This window comes from Equus asinus, chromosome 20 (genome assembly GCF_041296235.1).
Source record: "Equus asinus isolate D_3611 breed Donkey chromosome 20, EquAss-T2T_v2, whole genome shotgun sequence".
Classification (NCBI taxonomy): Eukaryota; Metazoa; Chordata; class Mammalia; order Perissodactyla; family Equidae; genus Equus; species Equus asinus.
The window spans coordinates 98,469,791-98,490,352 of NC_091809.1; the positions used below are offsets into that span (position 1 = coordinate 98,469,791).

The following is a 20,562-nucleotide window of genomic DNA, read 5'->3' on the forward strand; positions in this document are numbered from 1 at the left end:
CATCACAGGTTTTCAGGGAGATGGTGTAATGAGAGCTGTGTGTTAAGAGGCTGAAGCTGACATCAGAATAAAGAGAGGGATGCTGGGGGCTCGGAGGCAAGCAAGAAGGCAATTGCCTTGTGTAAGCCTTCTTAGCCTTATGGCCAGCAGGGTCCCTGAGGTTAGGAGGACTGTTGGGGTGGCCCCCAGATGCACAGTGGGCAAGTATGCAATGATGCGGGGGCTCTCATGGCTAACACAAGCAGCAGGTGGTGCGAGTGGCTGTCATGGGGACAAACTCCAGATGTCTCCTGTAACTTGAAGCCGCCTTTGAACAAAGAACACAGAGCAGCCTGGGTTCTGGGCAGAGCAAGTGGGGAAAGGTTTGGGTATGGACTCTGGCCATGAATGACTCTTTTAGAAGCTTCTGGGGAGGCGTTGTTGGATTGTAGGAGCATAGAGTCAGAGTAGGAGTTCGTCTAACCCAGCTCTCTCCTCCTACAGATGAGAAATTGGAAGCCCAGAAAAGGCATTAATTGTCCCAGGCCACACAGAGCACTGTGGCAGAGAAAGGTCAAGCATCTTATTTGAACTCATGTTGGAGGAATTACTATGTTTTATTTAATTATGCATTTACGTATCTCTTTCAATGGAAGAGGAAATTCTAAGAAGAAGAAAATTGTTTTATTCATCTACTTCTCCATCATCCGGCTGGGGCCTGATGCAGAACAGATGCCCTCTTGACCCAGACCAAGGCTGGTGTTAGACTGGTCTCAGAGTGGACCAGATGTGGGATCAGAAAGACCTGACCGTGGACGGGGGTAGAGCCTGGCTCCGGATCCCTCATGCACTCGTATGGCCTAGCCTGTGACCAGTTCTGCCTCAATTATCCTCACAGCCCTTGGCAAAGGCTCACTGGGACCGTGAATGTGAGTGAGTGGAGGGGGCTGCTGCCGTGAAGGTGCCTCTGAGAGCAAGGGAGAGGAGACAGGTGTGGGTGAGGGGCTGGTATGTCCTGTGCCCCAGGCCACTGCAAGAGAGAAAGTCCCTGCCCAGCTTGAGAGAGAGCAGCCCACAGGGGATTCACAGCCTCCAGATGGGCACCTGGGATGCACATTTGGGTCTTAAATCCAGTGCTTGGTCTGGCCTAAGGCTGGGCCCCCAGGGACTTCACCAGACCCACATATTTGCTCCGCTGCTGTCCCAAGGAGCTGAAGGACAATGCTATAAGAAGAAGTCCTGTTGTCTCCTCACGGCTTGCAGAAGTCTATGACTTAACAACAGGATTTCACATGGAATTGTCCTTTGAAGCGCCTCCATCCCCACATTTAGGATTCTAGTGGGGAGGGCTGAGCTGGAGACAATTTCTTGAAAAGTCAGAGGGATTCGGGCCATAGCCCCTGCCTGCCCAGGCTCCAGGGTCTGCATCAGTGCTGGATGGGTAATTGGTTCTTAAGCTCTTGGTCAACACATTGGGTTTGTCTTGTGCTGTGGAGTTGGCAGAGGGATTTCCACATGGAGGGGCGTGAGTTATACTCATGAGCAAGCTGAACTGGTAGACACAGGAAAATAAGTGTCCCCAAGTTTAGCATGCCTCAGTGCATGTCCTGGGGAAGGCAGTGGTATTTTGTTTAGATATGGGGTAATTATGTTCTCCAAGGTGGCGTCATGGACTAGGCCAGGTTTTAGACAGAAAATGAGGGGAAGGGAAGAAAAATATTGGATTCTAGTCTGGGTTCAGCCACAAATTTGCTCTGTGACTTGGGCAAGTCATTTGCCCTTTCTGGGTCTCTGTTTCTCTTGGCATAAATCAATAGGATTGGAAAAGACAATTCCCAAGGACCTGTCCTCTTATAACATTCCAGGTTTCTTGCTTACATTATGCTAACAGGAATTTTGTTTAAGACCTTAACTTCCAGATTTCTATCCTGGCCTTGGGCTCACTTTTCGCTTTGCCTGAATTTCCACCCTTATAAATTCATTCGTTTGGTTCTTTCAAGAGACTCATTTCCATAGACCACATTGCCTAACAAAATCCCTCCTATTTTTATGACCTCATACAGGGATTACAAAGCAGTGTCATCTTCTTTATTATATTTTGGTCTTTACAACAATTGTGCCAGGCAATCAAAGATATATTATTATCTTCAGTTTGCATATGAGAAAAGAGTCTCAAGAGGTTAGGTAACTTGACAAAGTTCACAAAGTTGGTTACTGGCAGAGCTGAGACGAGGCTGCTGGTTTCTGGGCTGCTGGTCTCTGTCCTTTTGTGCCACCTTTTGGGTTTGGGAAGGGGAGTCAGAAGGACGGCATGGGGTGGGGGTTGTGGGCGTCATCAGGGGCAGAAGCATCAGGATGAGAGCATCTGCCCCACATGCCTGTGCCACGTGAGGTTGACACGTTCTTAGCCTGGAGCGGCCCCACCCAACCCGGGCACGGTGGTGAGGGGCTGTGCTGGCCCCTGTGCCCAGATACGCAAGGGCAGGTCAGGGCACAGAGCAGGGCCCCTGGAGCAGCTTTCCTCCCACATCCCGCACTAGTGAGCGCAGTAGGCTGTTTTAGCGGGGAGGTGCATGTCTGGCCAAGCCGAGGTCTTCCTTTTTTTCTCCCTTTTTCCCCCAGCTTTATTGAGATACAATTGACACATAACGTTGCATTAGTTTAAGGTATACAATATGATGACTTGATATACGTATATGTTGTGAAATGTGCTATGATAAAATGAGTTAACACATCCATCACCTCACATAGTTACCTTTTTTTGTGGTGAGAATATTGAAGATCTACTCTCTTAGCAGCTTTCAAGTATATAATACAGCACTGTTAACTATAGCCACTATGCTCACATTAGATCCCCAGAACTGATTCATCTTATAACTGAAAATTTGTACCCTTTGACTAACATCTCTGCATCCTCCCCACCCCTCAGCCACTGGCAACCACCAATCTACTGTTTCTATGAGTTCAGCTTTGAGATCATACAGTAATGTTCTCAAGGTTCATCTGTGTTGTGGCAAGTGGCAGGATTTCCTTCTTTTTTATGGCTGAATAATATTCCACTGCACATGTATACCACATTTTCTTCATCCAGTCACCCTATGAAGGATGCTTAGTTTGTTTCCATGTCTTGGCTATTCTGAATAATACTGCAAGGAATATGGAGTGCACATTTCTCTTTGAGAGAGTGATTTCAGTTCCTTCAAATATATACCTAGAAGTGGGACTGCTGGATCATATGGTAGTTCTATTTTTAATTTTTTGAGGATCCTCCACACTATTTTACATAGTGGCTGTACCAATTTGCATCCCCACCAGCAGTGTACAAGTGTTCCCTTTTGTCCGCATCCTCGCTAGCACTTGTGTATCTGTTTTCCTCTTGATAACAGCCATTCTAACAGCTGCAAGGCAATAGCTCACTGTGATTTTGACTTGCATTTCCCTGAAGATTAGTCATGTTGAGCACCTTTCATATACATGTTGGTCATTTGCATGTCTTTTTTTGGAAAAATGTCTATTTAATCTCTCTACCCATTAAAATGATTCGATTATTTGTTTTGTTTTGTACTATTGAATTGTATCAGCTCCTTATATGTTTTGGATATTAACCCCGTATTAGATATATGGTTTGCAAATATTTCTTCTCATTCCATAGGTTGCCTTTTCATTTTGTTGATCGTTTCTTTTGCTGTGCAGGTTCTAGTTTAACGTGGTCCCACTTCTTTATTTTTACTTCTGTTGCTTGTGTTTTTGGTGTCATATTTAAAAAGTCATTGCCAACACCAGTGTCAGAGAGTGTTTTCTCTATGTTTTCTTCCAGGAGTTTTATAGGTTCAGGTCTGACATTTAAGTCTTTAATCCATTTTGAGTTAATTTTTGTAAGTGGTGTAAAATAGGGGTCCATTTCATTCTTTTGCATGTGAATATCCAGTTATCCTGGCATCATTTATTGCAGGGACTCTGTTTTCCCCACTGAGTATTCTTGGCTTCCTTGTCAAATATTAGTTGACCATATACATGGTCAACCCATAAACATGGGGGTTTATTTCTGGGCTTTTGATTCTTTTCCATTGGTCTATGTGTCTGTTTTTATGTTAGTTTCATACAGTTTTGATTGCTGTAGTTGTGTAATATAGTTTGGAATTAGAAAGTATGATGCCTCTGGCTCTGCTCTTCTTTCTCAAGATGGCTTTGGCTCTTTTGGGTCTTTTGTGATGCCATACAAATTTTAGGATTGTTTTTCTGTTTCTTTGAAAAATGCCGTTGAAATTTTGATAGGGATTACGTTGAGTCTGTGGATAGCTTTGGGTAGTATGGATATTTTAACAGTATTAATTCTTCTCATCCATGAACATGGGATATCTTTCCTTTTTTTTATGTCTTCGGTTTCCTTCAACAATGTTTTATAGTTGTCAGTGTACAGATCTTTCACCTCCTTGGTTGAATTTATTCCCAAGTATTTTATTCTTTTTGATGCTATTGTAAATGGAATTTTTGTTTGTTTTTTTTTTATTTCTTTTTCAAATACTTTGCTGTTAGTCTATAGAAATGCAACAGATTTTTGCATGTTGATTTTATATCCTGCAACTTAACTGAATTCACTTATTAGTTGAATGGATTTTTTGTGGAGTCTTTGGGGTTTTCTGTATATAAGATCATGTCATCTGCAAACAGAGACAGTTTTACTTCTTCCTTTCTGATTTGGATGCCTTCCCCCCCCCCTTTTTTTTTTTTTGCCTAATTACTCTGGCTAGAACTTCTAGTACTATGTTGCATGGGAGTGGTAAGAGTGGACACCCTTGTCTTGTTCTTGACCTTAGAGAAAGAGCTTTCAATTTTTCACCATTAATATGATGTTACCTGTGGGTTTGTCATAGCTGGTCTTTATTATGTTAAGGTATGTTCCTTCTGTGCTCAATATGTTGAGACGTTTTTTCATGAAAGAGCCTCCAGTTTTGTCAAATGATTTTCCTGCATCTGTTGAGACGATCATATGATTTTTATCCTTTATTCTGTTAATGTGGTGGATCATTTGTCTTAATTTGTGTATGTTGAACCATTCTTGCCATTCATTCCAGGCTTAAATCCCACTTGATCAGTCAAACTGAATTCAACAGCACATTAAAAGGATCATATACCAGATCTTCTTAATTAACGTTCCTTTTCTCATTTTGAGAAGCTTTTTCATCTGCTTGTTCTGGAGGTGGGCTGGCCTTTTCTGTCCACAGAAGGGGGCTCTTAGAGCAACCCTCTTGCTGTTTCTCTCTAGCTCAAACCAGCTAGATCTTTGCTCTGGGGTGAGAGAGAATCTCAGGGGCAGGAGTGTGTGGGCCAGAAGGAGCTCTCCCCTCATAGAGCAGACAGAAGCAATAGTGGGCATCACCCGCCCTCCTGACCCTAATTCACTTTCTGCTTGTGATTTGGGATGTGTGTGTGCTCTGACTCTGTCTCCCTCTGTTTCCCCCTCTTCTGTCATTAATCAAGTTTCCACACATGCTTTGGCTAAGTTGGGGCTCGCTATTCAATTCTCTAAGTTTATTCCAGGGTCAATATCACATTGTGTTTACCATTTGAAAATAAGTCTTATTATCTGGCAGGAAAAGTCTCCTCATTTTTTTTTTCTTTTTTTAGGAATAATCTTGGTTATACATTTCAGATTCAAGTCATCAAGTTCCAGGAAAAAATCCAGTGGGATTTGGTTGGAATTGTATGGAAGCTATAATCATTTTTATGGTGAATTGACATTTTCTTGTCTATATATGTGAAATACCTCTTCATTTATTTTGGCTTTCTGTAATATCTTTTAAAATAATATTTTATAATTTTCTCAATAAGGGCTTGTACATTTTAAGATTCAATTTTATATACCTTATATATTTTTGTTGCTTTTGTTAATGTTCTCTCTCCTGAATTTCACTTTATGTTTGTGCTGGTGTCTAGGACTATACTTGACTGTTGTGTATTCATTTTTAGTCAACTTTCTAAGCCCTTTTATGAATTAAAATATTTGTTTTGATACTTTTGGGTTTTCTACATTGACAATGAGGGGGACTTGCCAGTTCATGCTACATTTTTATAGGAATTAGGGAAAGACAGCATGTCTGGGAAGACAGAGACCCATGGAGACCTGGCTTGCCTAGTGGACTGCAGCCACGGTGTCTGGTGGACCCAGCCCTGGGTAGGGTGGTGGCTGGGTGGGCACAGCAGAAGTGGAGTTCAGTCTCCACTTGCCCCCTTGGCTGTGTGCTGTTGTGCACCGGCAGATGTGCCATCCCTGTGGAAAATCATATAAACGACAAATAATGACAGTTTTGTTTCTTTCCATTCTTACACATTTTCTTTTTTTCTACGCTAGCTAAGATCTGTAATACAGTAATGAATAGAAGTTGATGGGAGCCGGGCATTTTTATTTTGTTTCTGATCTCACAGGAAATACTTTCAACATGTCGTCATTAAGTATGTTGCTCCTGCTATGTTTTTTTCTTGGTAGATGCTCTTTAATGAGTTTAAGGAAGGTCTCTTGTGTTCCTAGTTTGCTAAACGGTTATATTATGAAGGGCTGTTAAATTTTCTAAAATTATTTTTCTTCATCTATTGAGATGATCATAAGGTTTTTCTTCTTTAGCCTATTCATGTAGTGAGTTTCATTAATCTATTTTCTGACATTAAAACAGCCATGTATTTTTAGGCTAAACCCAACTTGGCCATAATGTATTACCCTTTTCACATATAGGTGGATTCTGTTTAATAATATTTTTTTTAGTATATTTTCATCTATGTTTATCCACCACACTGGTCTATAAATCTCTTTTCTTGTGTTCTTGTTTAGTTTCAGTATTAAAATTATGTCATAAAATGAATGGAAGTGTGGTTTTTCTTATTCTCTGGAAGAGTTTGGGTACATTTATCTTTCCTTTGAATGTCAGAAACTCATCTGTGAACTCTGTGCCTGCTGTTTTCCTTATGGGAAGATTTTAAACTATTGACTACTTTATTCAGTGGCTATAAACTATAGATATATAAGTTATATCTATTTCTTCTTGAGTCAATTTTGGTAAATTGTATTTTTCTAGGAATTTATCCAGTTTATTTATGATTTCAATGATGTTGCATAATATTCCTATCCATATAATAATATCCATAATATTCTTTTTATCTGTGCTGCATCTGTAGTGATAAATTCCCTTTTGTTGCCAATGTTGATTATTTATGTTTTCTTTCTTTTTTTTCTGATCTTACCAGAAGTTTGTCTGTTTTGTGTTTTCAAAAACTAACTTTAACTCTATTGATCGTTTTATTTGTGTTTGTGTTTCGTTTTGTGTTTTTGTTGCGTTTTGCTTAATAACAGCTCCTATCCTAGCTATATTTCTCCTGATGCTTTCTTTGGAATTATTGTCTTCTTCTTTCTTAAATTTTCTATATTGTTAGAAGTTAGAAATTCATCTAATTTTTAGATTTTCTTATTTGCTAATTTAAGGCTGCGATTTTTGCTCTTAATTCTACTTATCTATATACTATATGATTTTTATATGTGTATTTTTCATAATCATTCAGATTTGTTTTCTAATTTTTTCTTTCACCTGTGATTTGCATGTTTAAAATAGCCAAATGTATGGGGATATTTATTTGGGGTAGAGAGGCCAATCATTTGAAATTTGCTGAAGCTTGCTTTAAGATCTAGTCATTAGTCATCAGAAAAAAAAAAAGAGAAAGATTCACGAATCCTTGAAAAGAGTATGTCTTCCTGATAAGTTGAATGTAGTGTTCTACTCATAAACATTAAATCTAACTTAATTGTGCAATTCAAATCTATACCTTACTGATAATTTTTCTGCTTAAGCTATCAATTAATGACAGAATTGTGTTGGAATCTCCCTTTTTGATTCTGGACTGCTCATTTCTCCTTGAAGTTTTATTAGTTTTTACTTTGTATCTCTTAAGACGTTTATTGTTATTGGGTACAACCTCATTATTCTATCTTCTTGATGAGCTGACCTTTTTATTTTTATGTAGTGAATCTCTTCATCTCTATAATACTTATTGTATTAAAGTTTGTTTTGTATTATATGAATACATTAGCATGAGAATTCTGTAGGTAAATATTTCTATGGTATGTCTTTAGTTGCCTTAAACTTTAAGCTGTTTTGGGTCTTTCTGTTTTAGGGCTATTTCTTGTAGCCAGCACATAGCACACTTTCTCTCCCTCTCTCTCTTTTCTGGTGTGTATGTGTGTGTGTGTGTGTGTGTGTGTAATGCACTCTTTATAATCATTGCTTACAAGTGGCTGCTTTAGTCCATTTCCCCTTCCTCTGATTACTGTTCTATGCTGATGTTCCTGCCTCACACTTCTTTCTTTCTTATTTTGGATTATTTTTCTTTATTACTCATTTATATTTTTCTTCTCTATGTGTTCGAAGTGTAATGTATATTTCTTTCTCTATGTATATTCATTTAGTTGGTTACCCTAGAAATTACAGCATTAATAGTAACCTAAAAACCTAAAGTTAATTTACATCTCTATTTTCTTCCTTCCCAAGTGAAAGAATCTTAGAACACTTTAACTTGCTTTAGTCGTCCCCTTCTGAATTTATGTACAATATTTTAGATTTATCTTTTTTTCCTTATCCTACAAATGATTATTTCTTATAGTCAAGGTTGGTTTGGATTTACTCACATAGTTACAAGTAGCTTTGCTCATCATCATTGCATCTCATGCCTTCCAACTGGCATTACATTCTTTCTGCCTGAAATAAATCCTTTGGATTTTCTTTAGTGTGGGATTTTTGTTTGAAAATGCTTTTAATTCATCCTTATTCTTGAAAGAGAGTTTCTCTGGATATGGAATTTTAGGACAATTATTTTCTGTAATCAGACATTTTCCCCATTGTCTGCTGACTTTCATCATTGTTATTAAATGGTCACTTGTCAATCTAATTTCTCTCTCTTTTTTTTTTTTCCTTTGGATACTTTAAAAATCTTCTCTGTCTTTTTTTTTTTTCAGGAAGATTAGCCCTGAGCTGACTACTGTCAATCCTCCCCTTTTTTGCTGAGGAAGACTGGCCCTGAGCTAACATCCATGTCCATCTTCCTCTACTTTATATGTGGGATGCCTACCACAGCATGGCTTTTGCCAAGTGGTGCCATGTCTGCACCCAGGATCCAAACCAGTGAACCCCAGGCTGCCAAGAAGCAGAATGTGCAAACTTAACCACTGTGCCACCGGGCCCACCCCTATTCTCTGTCTTTGGTGTTCTTTAGTCTTATGAGTTGTCTAGAGTGTGTACATCTTTTATATTTTTTCCACTTGGAATTCATTGGGATTCCTGGATTTGAAAGTTGTTTTGTCTTTTAAAAATTCTAGGAAATTTTTCAGCCACTATTTCTTTGAATATCACATTTTCCTCTGTTCTTGATTATCTCCCTTTGGAAATCTGATTAAATACTTGTTAGACTACTTCACTCTATGTCTCAGGTTTAGTTCTCTCATATTTTCTCTCCCTGGGCTGCATTTTTGGATAATTTCTTTTGTTCTATGTTTTAATACACCAGTTCATTCTTTAGCTCTGATTAATCTGTCCAATGAGTTTTCATTTTAATTAGTATATTTTTAATTTATAGAAGTTCTATGTGGCTTTTTCTCAAGTCTGCTTGGTCATATTTTATAGCCTGTGCTCCTTGAAAATACTTCCAAGACTCTTTTATTTCTTGATACTAAATTCTCTAGTTGAGCTTTTTTTCCCCTCATAGATAAAATGAATTCAGGCCCTGAACTTTTATGAGGGTCTTACTGTGGACATTCATTCTCAGGAGAAATTTCACTTCTCTTTACCCAGCACCAAGTTTGGGACAGAAAACTTTTCTTGCTGACACCTTCCATATAGAAGATTTATTTCTCATTTATACCTGCCCTGAGTTTCTGGCCTCCTGAACCTTTATTTGATTCTCTCCCTTGGGAAGTCCTTGGGCTTGTCCCTGGTCTGCCCTGTTCCATACACTCATGAAACAGAAGCTTAGGGACACAGCAGTCAGCAGATGTTCTCAGGGCAGCAACTCCCTTCAACTCTTGCTTATTATTCCTGGTTCTTGCTTTTGCTTTGCTTTGGGATCTCCAGATTTCTTACATTTTTTCCAACTCAGCAATGCATTTTAAAAATATTAAGAACACCTTATCAATCCTTTAAAATTCTTCCCTTGGGGAAGTATTTTAGAATATCTGGTCTACCATATTGCTGAACATAAAATTCTTGTGCGAGCTTTCTCTATAAGAAGAGGGCTCAATTGTCAACTAAAAATCAGGTGCTAAAAAATAGTGGCATGGAATAGAGGACCTTAAAGAGAGGGTATGGTTTTTACCTCACTCAATTTATTAGTTTTGTACCTTAGCAAATTGTTGAATCTTTCTGGGTCTTCATTTCCACATCTTTAAAATGGAGATAATAGTAGCACTGATTATTTTGGATGTTTTTTTTTTTTTTGAGAAATAAATGGACTTATTTATGTGAAGTACTGAGAAGAGTGCTTGGCACATAGTTAAGTCCCAATACTATATTTCATTGAATTTAAGATGCCATAGATTGTAAGATGCCCTGTTATTTCATAAAAAAGAAAATATGCTTCCAATTAAACTATGACAAAATGCCAAGATGCCATTAACTGAAACATACACCCCAATTTCAGATGTTAAAATATGAAAAAAATGAATCTTAGAAGCACTTGACTATAGTAAATTTTAGCTGTTATTGTGAATGGATGTATGTGAGCAGAGAAGGCAGTGGTTGAGAAACAGGATCTCAGTCTCAGAATTGATTTGACTTTAAATGTTGGCAGGTAATTATTCCATCCCTTCCTCACCTCATCAGCTTCAGGACTCTGGTTGTGGTGTGCAAGAACAAGAATCAGTGTCCAGAGGGTTAATTGTCAGTAGACACATACACTATTCCTCCATCTCCTCCAAGGCTAAGGAAGAAGGGAAAAGGAACTGATATTTATTGAGAGACCTCTGTGTCCACCACCCTTATGGGTGCCTTAAATATAGCATTTACTTTAATTCTCACAATTCGTCAGGTTAATGAAGATTAGTTGCTGTAACAAAGGACTCCTCAAATATTAGTGGCTTAGCACATTATGTTCATTTCTTGCCTACCCCACAGACTGATGGGGGTTGGGTGGCTCTACTCCAAACTGTGATTCAGGACTCATCTTTTTTCCATCTTTTGGCCTTGTCACATTGTAGCTTTCCAGTTGCTCTGGCATAACTCAATATGCAGAAAGGGGAAGAGAGAGGGACCATGGAGAAACGTGCCTTCTATTACAGTATAATTTAAAATTGTTCAAGACCTCACAATTTTATTGATTCCTAGGTAACTTTTTGAGTGGAGAAATTACAATAGGTTAGGGTGGTTGAAGAAGGCCTCCCAGATGAAGTAGGATTACAGCTGAATCCTGAAACATTGGTGTTAACTGGAGATAGAAAAAGAGAATTAAGGAGATTTCACGTTGGGTTCTGGGGTGCCATGACCAATGCATAGAATTACGGAAGAGCAAAATGCTTTTGCAGAGCCATGGAACACACTGTTGGGGAATGACTAACATTTATTGAGCTGCTACTCTGTGTTAGACACTGTGCAATGCACTGCTCAGATGCTGCTGTCACATGTGGTAGATTAGACATAAATGAGCCTTGATAAGACAGCATTCTGTGAATGGACTGCTTTCATGTTTGGTCCGTTCTGTGCCCCAATTAATTAACTCAAATAGTCATATGTGGACCATGTGGTCTATGTACCCGATACCACGCCCAACATAATGGATTCTTTATCCATTGAGGATGTTATGACAGTGACAATAGGATTTGTCAAGAATGATTGTGTTATGCTCTCACTCTGGGTCATTCTATATACATACAATGGTCCTAGGGTAGGTTCTGGTTCTCTTTCTGGTTCTTTTTGTTAATGAGCTGATGAGAACCCTTTGCCCTTGTGGCTGAGCCAAGGTTGTGGTTCAGGCTGGATTCTCCTTTGAATGCCCCACACAACTTATGTCACACAGGGTATGAGCTAGGATGTTAATTATTCCTTCAGGGCCAATGTTGCTAACCACCGAAGATGTCTTAGTGTTGTTGTTTGTGCTTATTCAAAGCGTGGTCTCTATGTGCTAGGTCTTTATCAAACCTCTTCTGTGGAAGGCTTTTCTTCCTCCCAGTGTATTTAATATATTCTACTTTTTAATCCCTTTAGTGAGAAGGAGCTCTCTGGGCCTGAGGTCTGGGTAGAAAATAGCTCTTTCATTGGACGCAAAGATGGATATCATGAGACTTCCTATGTAGCACCATTTACTGGCCCCCGGGTCAAAGTAGCTTATGGTATTATTATTTCACTTGCTCTTAAGTATCATGCAGGCTACATGATCTTATGTGATTCTCACAATAATCCTGAGAGTAGGTTCTGTCCCCATTTTACAAAGGAAGAGGCTGAAGGTCAGAGAGGCCTGGTAAGGGGCAGAACTGCACTTGGAATCCCAACGCTGACCTTTTGGATTTCCATGACCTCATCATGCTACTTTCCAAATGTTATTGAGCAAACTCCAGTTTGGAGGATTTGGGGAGGAAATAAAATCAGAGAAGGTTGGATTATCATGGTTGTTGACATAACACTGCCATCTGCTCACGGCTTTAGAAGTAAGAGAAAATCATATTAGTGAAACTGCAAAAGACTGTACACTTCCCTCTCCTGCGTCCTCTTTCCCAAGGGTATGTAGAACCCCTCAACCTGGGTCCTCCCCATGACTCAGAGAGGGAAACAGCTTGCCCGGTGTGACCTCTGAGTGTGATTTATGAAACAGGATGTATCCAAATTTTCACCACATTGGAGCTATTCAATTTTCTCTAATGGCCTTTATCCGAGAGTTATGTCTATTCATGGCAGCCATGGCCAGTAAGTCATTAGCTGAAAGTATACTGATTGTTAATTTTAGCACCCTGGGACCTGGGCCCAGTGAGAGAGGGCTCTCGTTTTTGCAAATCAAAGCTAAGGAACATTTGAACATTGGCTAACATTCACGTCAGTAAAAGTTCGAAAGTAAGAAGGGATAATTAAAAAGTTAAAGAATGGAAAGCAGTTGACTAGCTGGACAGAGTTGAGGAGGAGGCAGAATGGCCTCCATCTGGCTGCCTCCCTGCTGCTAGCTACTGTCCTCACCAGAATACACGAGAACCAATCTTTCTATCAAGTGCCCTGCGTGCCAGGTCCTTCACATATGTGGTCTCACCGGTCTGCGCTGCAGTGCCATTTCATCCTCGTTTGTCCTTATTACATAGCCCGCTTTACAGATGAGGAGACCTAGTGCCCAAGGGCTCACTGCTAGTAGCTGGTGGAGCTTGGATTTGAAGTGGGGCAGTCTGACTCCAAAGCTGCATTCTTACCTGACAGAGCTCTGGGTCAGGGCGGCCCCAAGGCCCAGCTGAACCTCCATCGGGAGCTGCCCTCTGCCTAAAGTCTTGGAGGTCTAGGGCACCAGTTTCTCACTTTTGACCTTCAAAAATCCCCAAGGGCAGCTCCCAGATGCCAGTACCTGCAGTTTCCTTGTGTAGGTCAGGGCTGGGCGTCCCTCTGATGGGCAGCTGGGGTGTTGAAGTCCCAGAGCCAGGAAGGGTGCACTCTGAGACACGAGGTGGGGGGAGACATGGCTTTCCTGGCTCCGAGAGCCTGGGCCTCCCTCCAGGACCCCCACAGCCCCTTCAGGGGAGGCTGCCTGTGGGCTGGCTTTCACAAGTTGGAGCCGTTTTGAGGATGGGTGGTCCTATCAGTCAGGGACTGGGGCACGTGGGCCTCGGCGAGGAGAGCTTGACTCTGGGCTCCTTTCTCTCCGACGTCTGGGACTCATGGGCACCTCTGAGTCAACCTGCCTGTCCTGTTCCCAGGCTGAGCTGAATCAGACCAGGAATCCCTGGAATTTCCCTGCCCACTGTCCATTCCCTGTGCTCAGTAACCACAGCAGAGGAGAAAGAGCAGGAGTGAGCATCCCGTTTTACCAATGGGGAACTGCGGCACCACTGACTTCCTAGGGTGAATCACTCTGCACCCGAGTGGGTCTCTCTGGGCTCCTACCACTCAAAAGCTTCTTTGGATTTCCCATGGGAGGAGTTTATGGGAGTGAGGAAACCTGGGTGCAGGTGCCAGGTGTAGCTCGGCTTGCTGTGTGACCTTGGGCAAATCTCTTCCCCTCTCTGAATGTGTCTCTCCATCTGTCCATGTTTAACTCTCTGTGCTTCAGTTTCTCATCTGAAAATGGGGATAACAGTAGTAACCAACTTCGTGGGGATATTTTGAGTATTAAATGTAAAGCATTTAGAACAGTGCCTGACATATAGTTATCACCCAATGAGTGTTTCTCCCTCTTGTCCTCCTCATTATTGTTGTTGTTTTAATATTATTATTATCATGGCTCTCATTAAAAGGAGGTAATCTCTAAGGCCCTGTACCGGTTCTAATATTCTCAGGTTATGAAGTGAACTCCTCCAAGAAGGCTGCCTGGGTTTCGGCTGGGAGCTGTAGTCTTTGCCCTGTCAAGTTCATGGACATGTTTGTGCAGATGGGATCCCTGGGTGAAGCCTAGAAAGCAGATGTATCCAGCTAATCAGGCGGATGCTCGGGACCTTGTCTGTGCTTTGCAGAAACTGTTCTGGCTCCAGAATTGAAGGGCGGGGCCAAGGTCTGGATGGACCCCCTCTAAGTGATGCGCAGTCCTTCTGGGTTGTCTGGCCAGGGTTTTCAGGACCTGAGGAGACAAGGCCCGGCTCGGTGAGCCCTGAGGTCTGTTCTACCTGCTTGCTGGCCTCTGTTGCCTGACAGCTGTGAGGGGCCGTCGGGTTCCTCAGGGACCCAGAGCTCTCTATATTTCATGAGGCTCGGTCCATGCTGCAGGGCTGGGTGGCAGCTTGCTTGGTTTCTTGCATCTCCCCTGGGAATGAGGGCTCTTAAAGTATCTGATTGCTGTGAGATGCTGGCCACCACAGCTAGCAACATGGAGATATCTCTGATGACCACTGCCACCCTCCCACAGGTCAGTCAGAGGCCCAAAGTGGAGCTGAGAATGTAGGCTCATTGTCATTACTTCCCAAAGCTCATTGCAGCCCTCCATTCCATGCCCAGGTCTCTACCTCTTCAGCCCCAGGGCTTTCGTGGCTCCCCTGGGAGCTTGCATCTGTCTCTTAAATGAACCCCTTCTGCTAGTCTCACTTCCTGGAGTCCATCCACTCCACTGCTCACCATGGGAGCTGAAATGCCACTCTGATCATTTCACTCTCCTGCTCAGACACCTTCACTGGCTCCCTACCACCCACAGGATAGAGTCCAAAGAATCAGTTCCTTTCATGTGCAGGGCCATAGAGGCACCTTCCCTCCCAACCCCTGGTAGCCATCTGGGTCCCTGAATACCTGCTACATTTTCTGGTCTCCGTGCCATAGCTCACACTGCTCTCTTGGCTCTGAAGGTCCTTGTACCTTGTACCTGGCAAAATCCCACTCTGCATTTAAGAGCCAGTTCAGGTGTCTCTTCCTCGTAGAAGTCTGTCAGCTGAAAGTGACCACTCTTTTTCCTGCATTTCTATGCCACTGGGACAGTTTCCTCTAAACTCCACCACCAGCCCAGAGGGCTCCAGGGTTCTAGAAACATTTGCAGTTCCCTAATTTTACCATACTCCTGATCCTATGCCTTTCACATACTCTTCTCTCTGCCCATATAACCTTCCTTCTGGCTCCTTCTCCTTCCTCTTTTCCATGTGCTTCTTTCAAGTGTCAGCTTTGGGGTCATGCCCTGAGAAACTTTGCATGACCCCTTCTCCCCACCTTCCATTCTGACCTAGGACGGCTTGGAAGCCCTCTGGACTTCCCTTAGCATCTCCTTGGTTACCTCTTATTGCAGTTTTCATGCACCACTGGGACTGTCTGCTGTCCCACCTGTCTGTCTGTCTGGGAGATTGATGAGCACAGAGCTGGGAGTGGGAAGGCGGGCTGCGCAGCTGGGTACAACCAGACAGAGAGGACTACAAGAACTCAGGAGGGACAGGGGGCTTTGTCTCAAAGGGTGTTAGGGGCAGAGCCCTTTCTATGCAGTGCGTAAGGTTGCAAAAGGCCCTCCCATATTGTCTCACTGAGTACTCAAAACAACGTGGTGAAATAGGTATCTTGGTCTCCCGTTTAGCAATGAGAAAGCTAGGTTCCTTCAACAAGAGCCCAGCCGGTCAACAGGTGTTTACTGATCTGATGGTTGTGCGCAGGGCGCTGGCAGGCACGGGAGGCGGAGGGACACAGCAGTGAGCAGCCCACACCTCCAGTCCCTGCCCTGGGATCCTCGGGGGACAAAGACGATAAGCTAATTTCACAGTTAATGTTTAATTACAATTGTGATAAATCCTACGGAGGAGAAACCACGAGGGGGTAGGGGATCAAATGAGAAGGGACTTGGCTGAATCCCTGAGTCCCATTCCTCTCCTGCCCTCAGTTGCCTCCTCCCTGTACCCAGCGCTGCTGGAGCTCGACTGCTTTGCGCAATATTTACCGTCCGGGCCCTGTTGACAGCCCTAATGGATCTGCAGATTAAACAATCCCAGCCCTGCCTTGAGCTTTGCTCGGATTGGCCCATTAGACAACGGCAGAAGCTGCCCTTGCTCCTGGTTCTTAATGGAATAATTTAATGTAAATAGCCTCCATTTCCTCTAGAGCCCAGGCTGGCTTGTTAGTCAAAAGGAGGTGAGCAAGGGCTGTCTCTAATGGGATGCAGAAGCAGAAATGAGCTGTCCAAATGAGCAGTTGTCGCAGCAGGCATTGAATTAAATCAGAGACACTTAAGGCTTCAAGTCCTTCTTGTAAACTAGCTGCTTCTAGTGGGGGAGGTGCAGCCGGGGGCCCTGCAGAACCAAGACTGCAGGCTTCAGGGTGGGATCTTCTGTGAATCAGGAAGGCCCTTGGGCAGGGGGCGGAGGTGATGGCCTTTCCTCTTTCTTGGTCGCTCCGGTGTGTGTCCTTTTCACCTCTCTCATGGGCAACGCAGCATCTCTGCCCAGAGACCTTTTTCTCAACTCCTCCTTCCACAAGGAAGGACGCTCCCTCTTTGAAGCTACTGTGTGCCAAGCATATGATATTATATCTTATTATTACAGTCGTGCATCGCCTAATGACGGGGACATGCACTGAGAAATGTGTTATTAGGTGATTTCGTAGTTGTGCAAACTCATGGAGTATGCTTACACAAAACTAGATGGTATAGCCTACTACACACGTAGACTCTGTGGTACTAACCTTATGGGACGAGCGTCATATTTGCAGTCCGTCTTTGATGGAAATGTCATTTGCAGTGTGTACTATCTGTTATATTATGTTATACTAATGATCGGGGACTTTTGTGAGTGATCTCATTTCACCCTTGTGACTCTCCTGGGAGGCAGATATAATCAAGGAAAGCAACACTCACAGGGGTGGATGGTTTTCCCAAGGTCAGGTACTAATAAGGCACGGAGTCAGGATTTGAATCCAAATCCATCAGGCTCCAAAATTCAAGTTCTATTTGCAACACCAGTGAGGACAGACGGCGTGGGGCAAAGGGGTTACCTTGAGTGCTGTTACCACACCAGGTTTGTTTTTGCCCGTCACCGGGAAAGCCAAACACCAAGACGACAAGATTGCAGCAGAGAGAGGCAGCCATATGAGGAAACTGGAGAATGAGTCTCAAGACTGCTTCCCTGAAAATAGGGACTCAGGTATATTTATGGATGGGGGTGAGGTGGTCTGAAATGTGGAGATAGGTGATTGGAGGCGAGGAGAGGTGAGGGAATTGATAATCTGCGCAAGCGTAGTCAGACTCCATGCCTCTTCATAGGACGCATGCTCACAAAATGGTGGCGTTGGCTTGATCTGAGGGTGGAGTTTTTAGCCTCTTGACATGAAAACGTCACTTATCAGACATCTGAGCAGGTCCAGTTGATGAGTTGGTGGTCTCAACTGGCCTGAAGTGGACAAGGGGTTCTAATTCCTGAAAAACAGATCACACACCCATTACCATGGTGACCCAGGTGCCAGGGAGATGTTCTCCATAGGATCTTAGTGGGAATCAGATAGCATATTGCCTAAGCAGCACAGTTAACAACGATGGGTTAAACAGCTAAAAGCTATAATCAATAGCTGCAATAAGGAAAAAAACCTTTAGTTCCTAGCGACTTAATCATCAATGGCTAACTGGTTGCTGGTTTCAGTGCTTTCTTGGTTTCCTGACACGCTGTGTAGCTTTGGAGGGGTTCTACTCTGAATCTCTCCCCAGTAGGAGGAGTCGACTTAGGGCCGTGGGTGGGGGTGGCTGCAAAGGCAGCAGGCCCTGGGGCTTCCCTGGAGGCGGCAATTTTTAAAAAGGTCTCTCTGTAAAACTGGTGACACTTTGAGGCTTCAGCTGGGACTGTGGTCTCTTCCCCCACAGCCCCTTAGGTCCCCTAACTCTGTCACAAAAGGAACCAACAAATGAGGAGCAGAAGAGAGGCCCCCTCTCCCTGTGCCCCTCCTCCTCCTGCTATCGTGTGCAGTGTTCGCTCTTTCTTCTTCTCTCTCAGGACTGTTCCTTTGTCCTCTGGCTGTGTCATTAAAGGCTAGCACCAGAGGAAGCTGGAGGACTGACAGTCTGGGAGGTGGGAGCAGTGGGGGCACTGGTGAGAGGAAGAGGGCTGGGCTGTCTGTGAAGGGTGGGGGCTGGGTGTTGCCACCATGGAGTGCAGTCAGCCTGCACATGTCACATGTCACCTGTTTGTTGCTCTTAGCATCTTCACTGCTCCAGCACCTCCCCTCCAATCATAAAACCTGGATACGAGTCCTCTGTCACCTACTAGCTGTGTGATCTTGGGCAATGCACACACTTCCACTGAATTTCAGAGGCCTCGTCTGTAACAATGGGATGATGATAGTATTAAATGAGTTAATACCATATGAAACATTTAGAACAGTGCCTGGCACGTAGTACACATTCAATAAATATTAGCTATCATTATCACCATTGCCATTATTATTATTATTATATTAGAGGCACTTTATAAACATCAGCTGGGTTGAATTTTTTTTTTTAAAGATTGGCCCCTGAGCTAGCATCTGTTGCCAATCTTTTTTTCTCTTTTTCCTCTCCCCAAAGCCCCCTGGTACGTAGTTGTATATTCTAGTTATAGGTCCTTCTAGTTCTGCTATGTGGGATGCTGCTTCAGCATGGCTTGATGAGCAGTGTTAGGTCCACACCCAGGATCTGAACTGGCGAAACCCTCAGCTACCGAAAGTAGAGTGCACGAACTTAACCACTCGGCCACAGGGACGGCCCCTGGGTTGAATTCTTGGTATTCTCTGCCTCACCTTCCAGATATTCTTTTATCCCCAGTGAACGTGAGCTGTGGCTCCTCTGATTGCTATCTGATTCACGATCGCGGCTTCGACCATGCGGGCCATTATGTAAAGTCCTGGGCCCAGTCCCACGTTGAGCAGGATGTGGTTTCAGACATCATGGAGTCTGGTGCCACTGGAGAAAAGAGGCGGGCCTAATTAACACAGTCTGTGAATAGGGTGGTGATACACACACACCCAGATGCCCCCAGGAGGCCTCCCCAGCCTGTGGGATCACACGCGATTATGTGAACCCAGGTTTTGTTAGCTACTGGGCTCCACCGTATAACTGCTGGGAAGCCATGGATGCAATGGATGATCAAGGCCATCTCCCCAGGGGGCTTAGCAAAATTAAGGTGTATTAGGTTTATTGCATTCCCGTGAGCTAAGTGCCCAGTGGTCCCTACTGAAAAGGAAGTAGATCTTCGGGCATGACTTGTTCCTACTGTGCCCCAGCTGGCTTCTGTCTGAAGGGCTCACAGAGCAGTGATGAGGAATCTGTTCTAGATTTTTGCAGTCACCAAGCTATGTTCCTAGAATCTGCCTCTTAGAGACTCAGAACACCTGCTTGCATCCAGGCTTCTGCTCATGACTGGTCACCCAGATACAACTGGATCAGGTCCAGAGATTCCTCCAATATGCTAGGGCATGCTTCACCTTGTCCTACAGAATCCTTCCTGGTCCACACTTTAAAGGACTTTGAGCTTCCGTACCGTCTCTCTCTCCTCAGCTGCCTTAAGCTTTAATTCCCTCTTCGCCGTTTTCACTCTGCCCCTTTTTATTCTCCATAATGGAGATGCTTGCTCACTGCTCTCTGATCACAGCATAGCATTCACTTTGAGAAGCTGGTATTTCCCTTTTTGGTTCTTTAATCAAGGGTATCAAAAAGGGAACAAATACCTCATTTCGTTGTCTCCAGCTTTTCTTTTGTGCTATCCTTTCCAGGCTGCTGACTCACTGGGTTCCAAAAATATACCTTCTCAATAATGGAAATAATGATGGAAATAACAATGGTGACACTACTGATGACAGGGAGCACTCAATGAGCACTCTCATGTGCTCCGTGCTTTATACCTTTATCTAATTTCCTCCATCTCCCCTAGCATAGCTGACCACGGGTGAACACGCAGCACACCCCCAGGGCATCCTAATAATAACAGTTACTGTTTATTTAGCTCTCACC

The 20,562-nt window shown here is 43.3% G+C and overlaps 1 protein-coding gene across 9 annotated transcripts in view; it reads left to right on the top strand.

The window, feature by feature from the left end:
• Positions 1 to 20,562, top strand: part of INSC (INSC spindle orientation adaptor protein) — a 128,580-nt gene that overhangs the window by 13,315 nt on the left and 94,703 nt on the right. Inside the window, exon 1 of one of the 9 annotated variants that reach the window (XM_070491182.1) lies at positions 17,574 to 17,731. The exons of the other annotated variants lie outside the window; for them this stretch is intronic. Coding sequence (XP_070347283.1) covers positions 17,693 to 17,731 — 39 coding nt within the window. The 5' untranslated portion in view covers positions 17,574 to 17,692. Of the gene's footprint in view, positions 1 to 17,573; positions 17,732 to 20,562 lie in introns of those variants that run through there. 9 annotated transcript variants of the gene reach the window in all.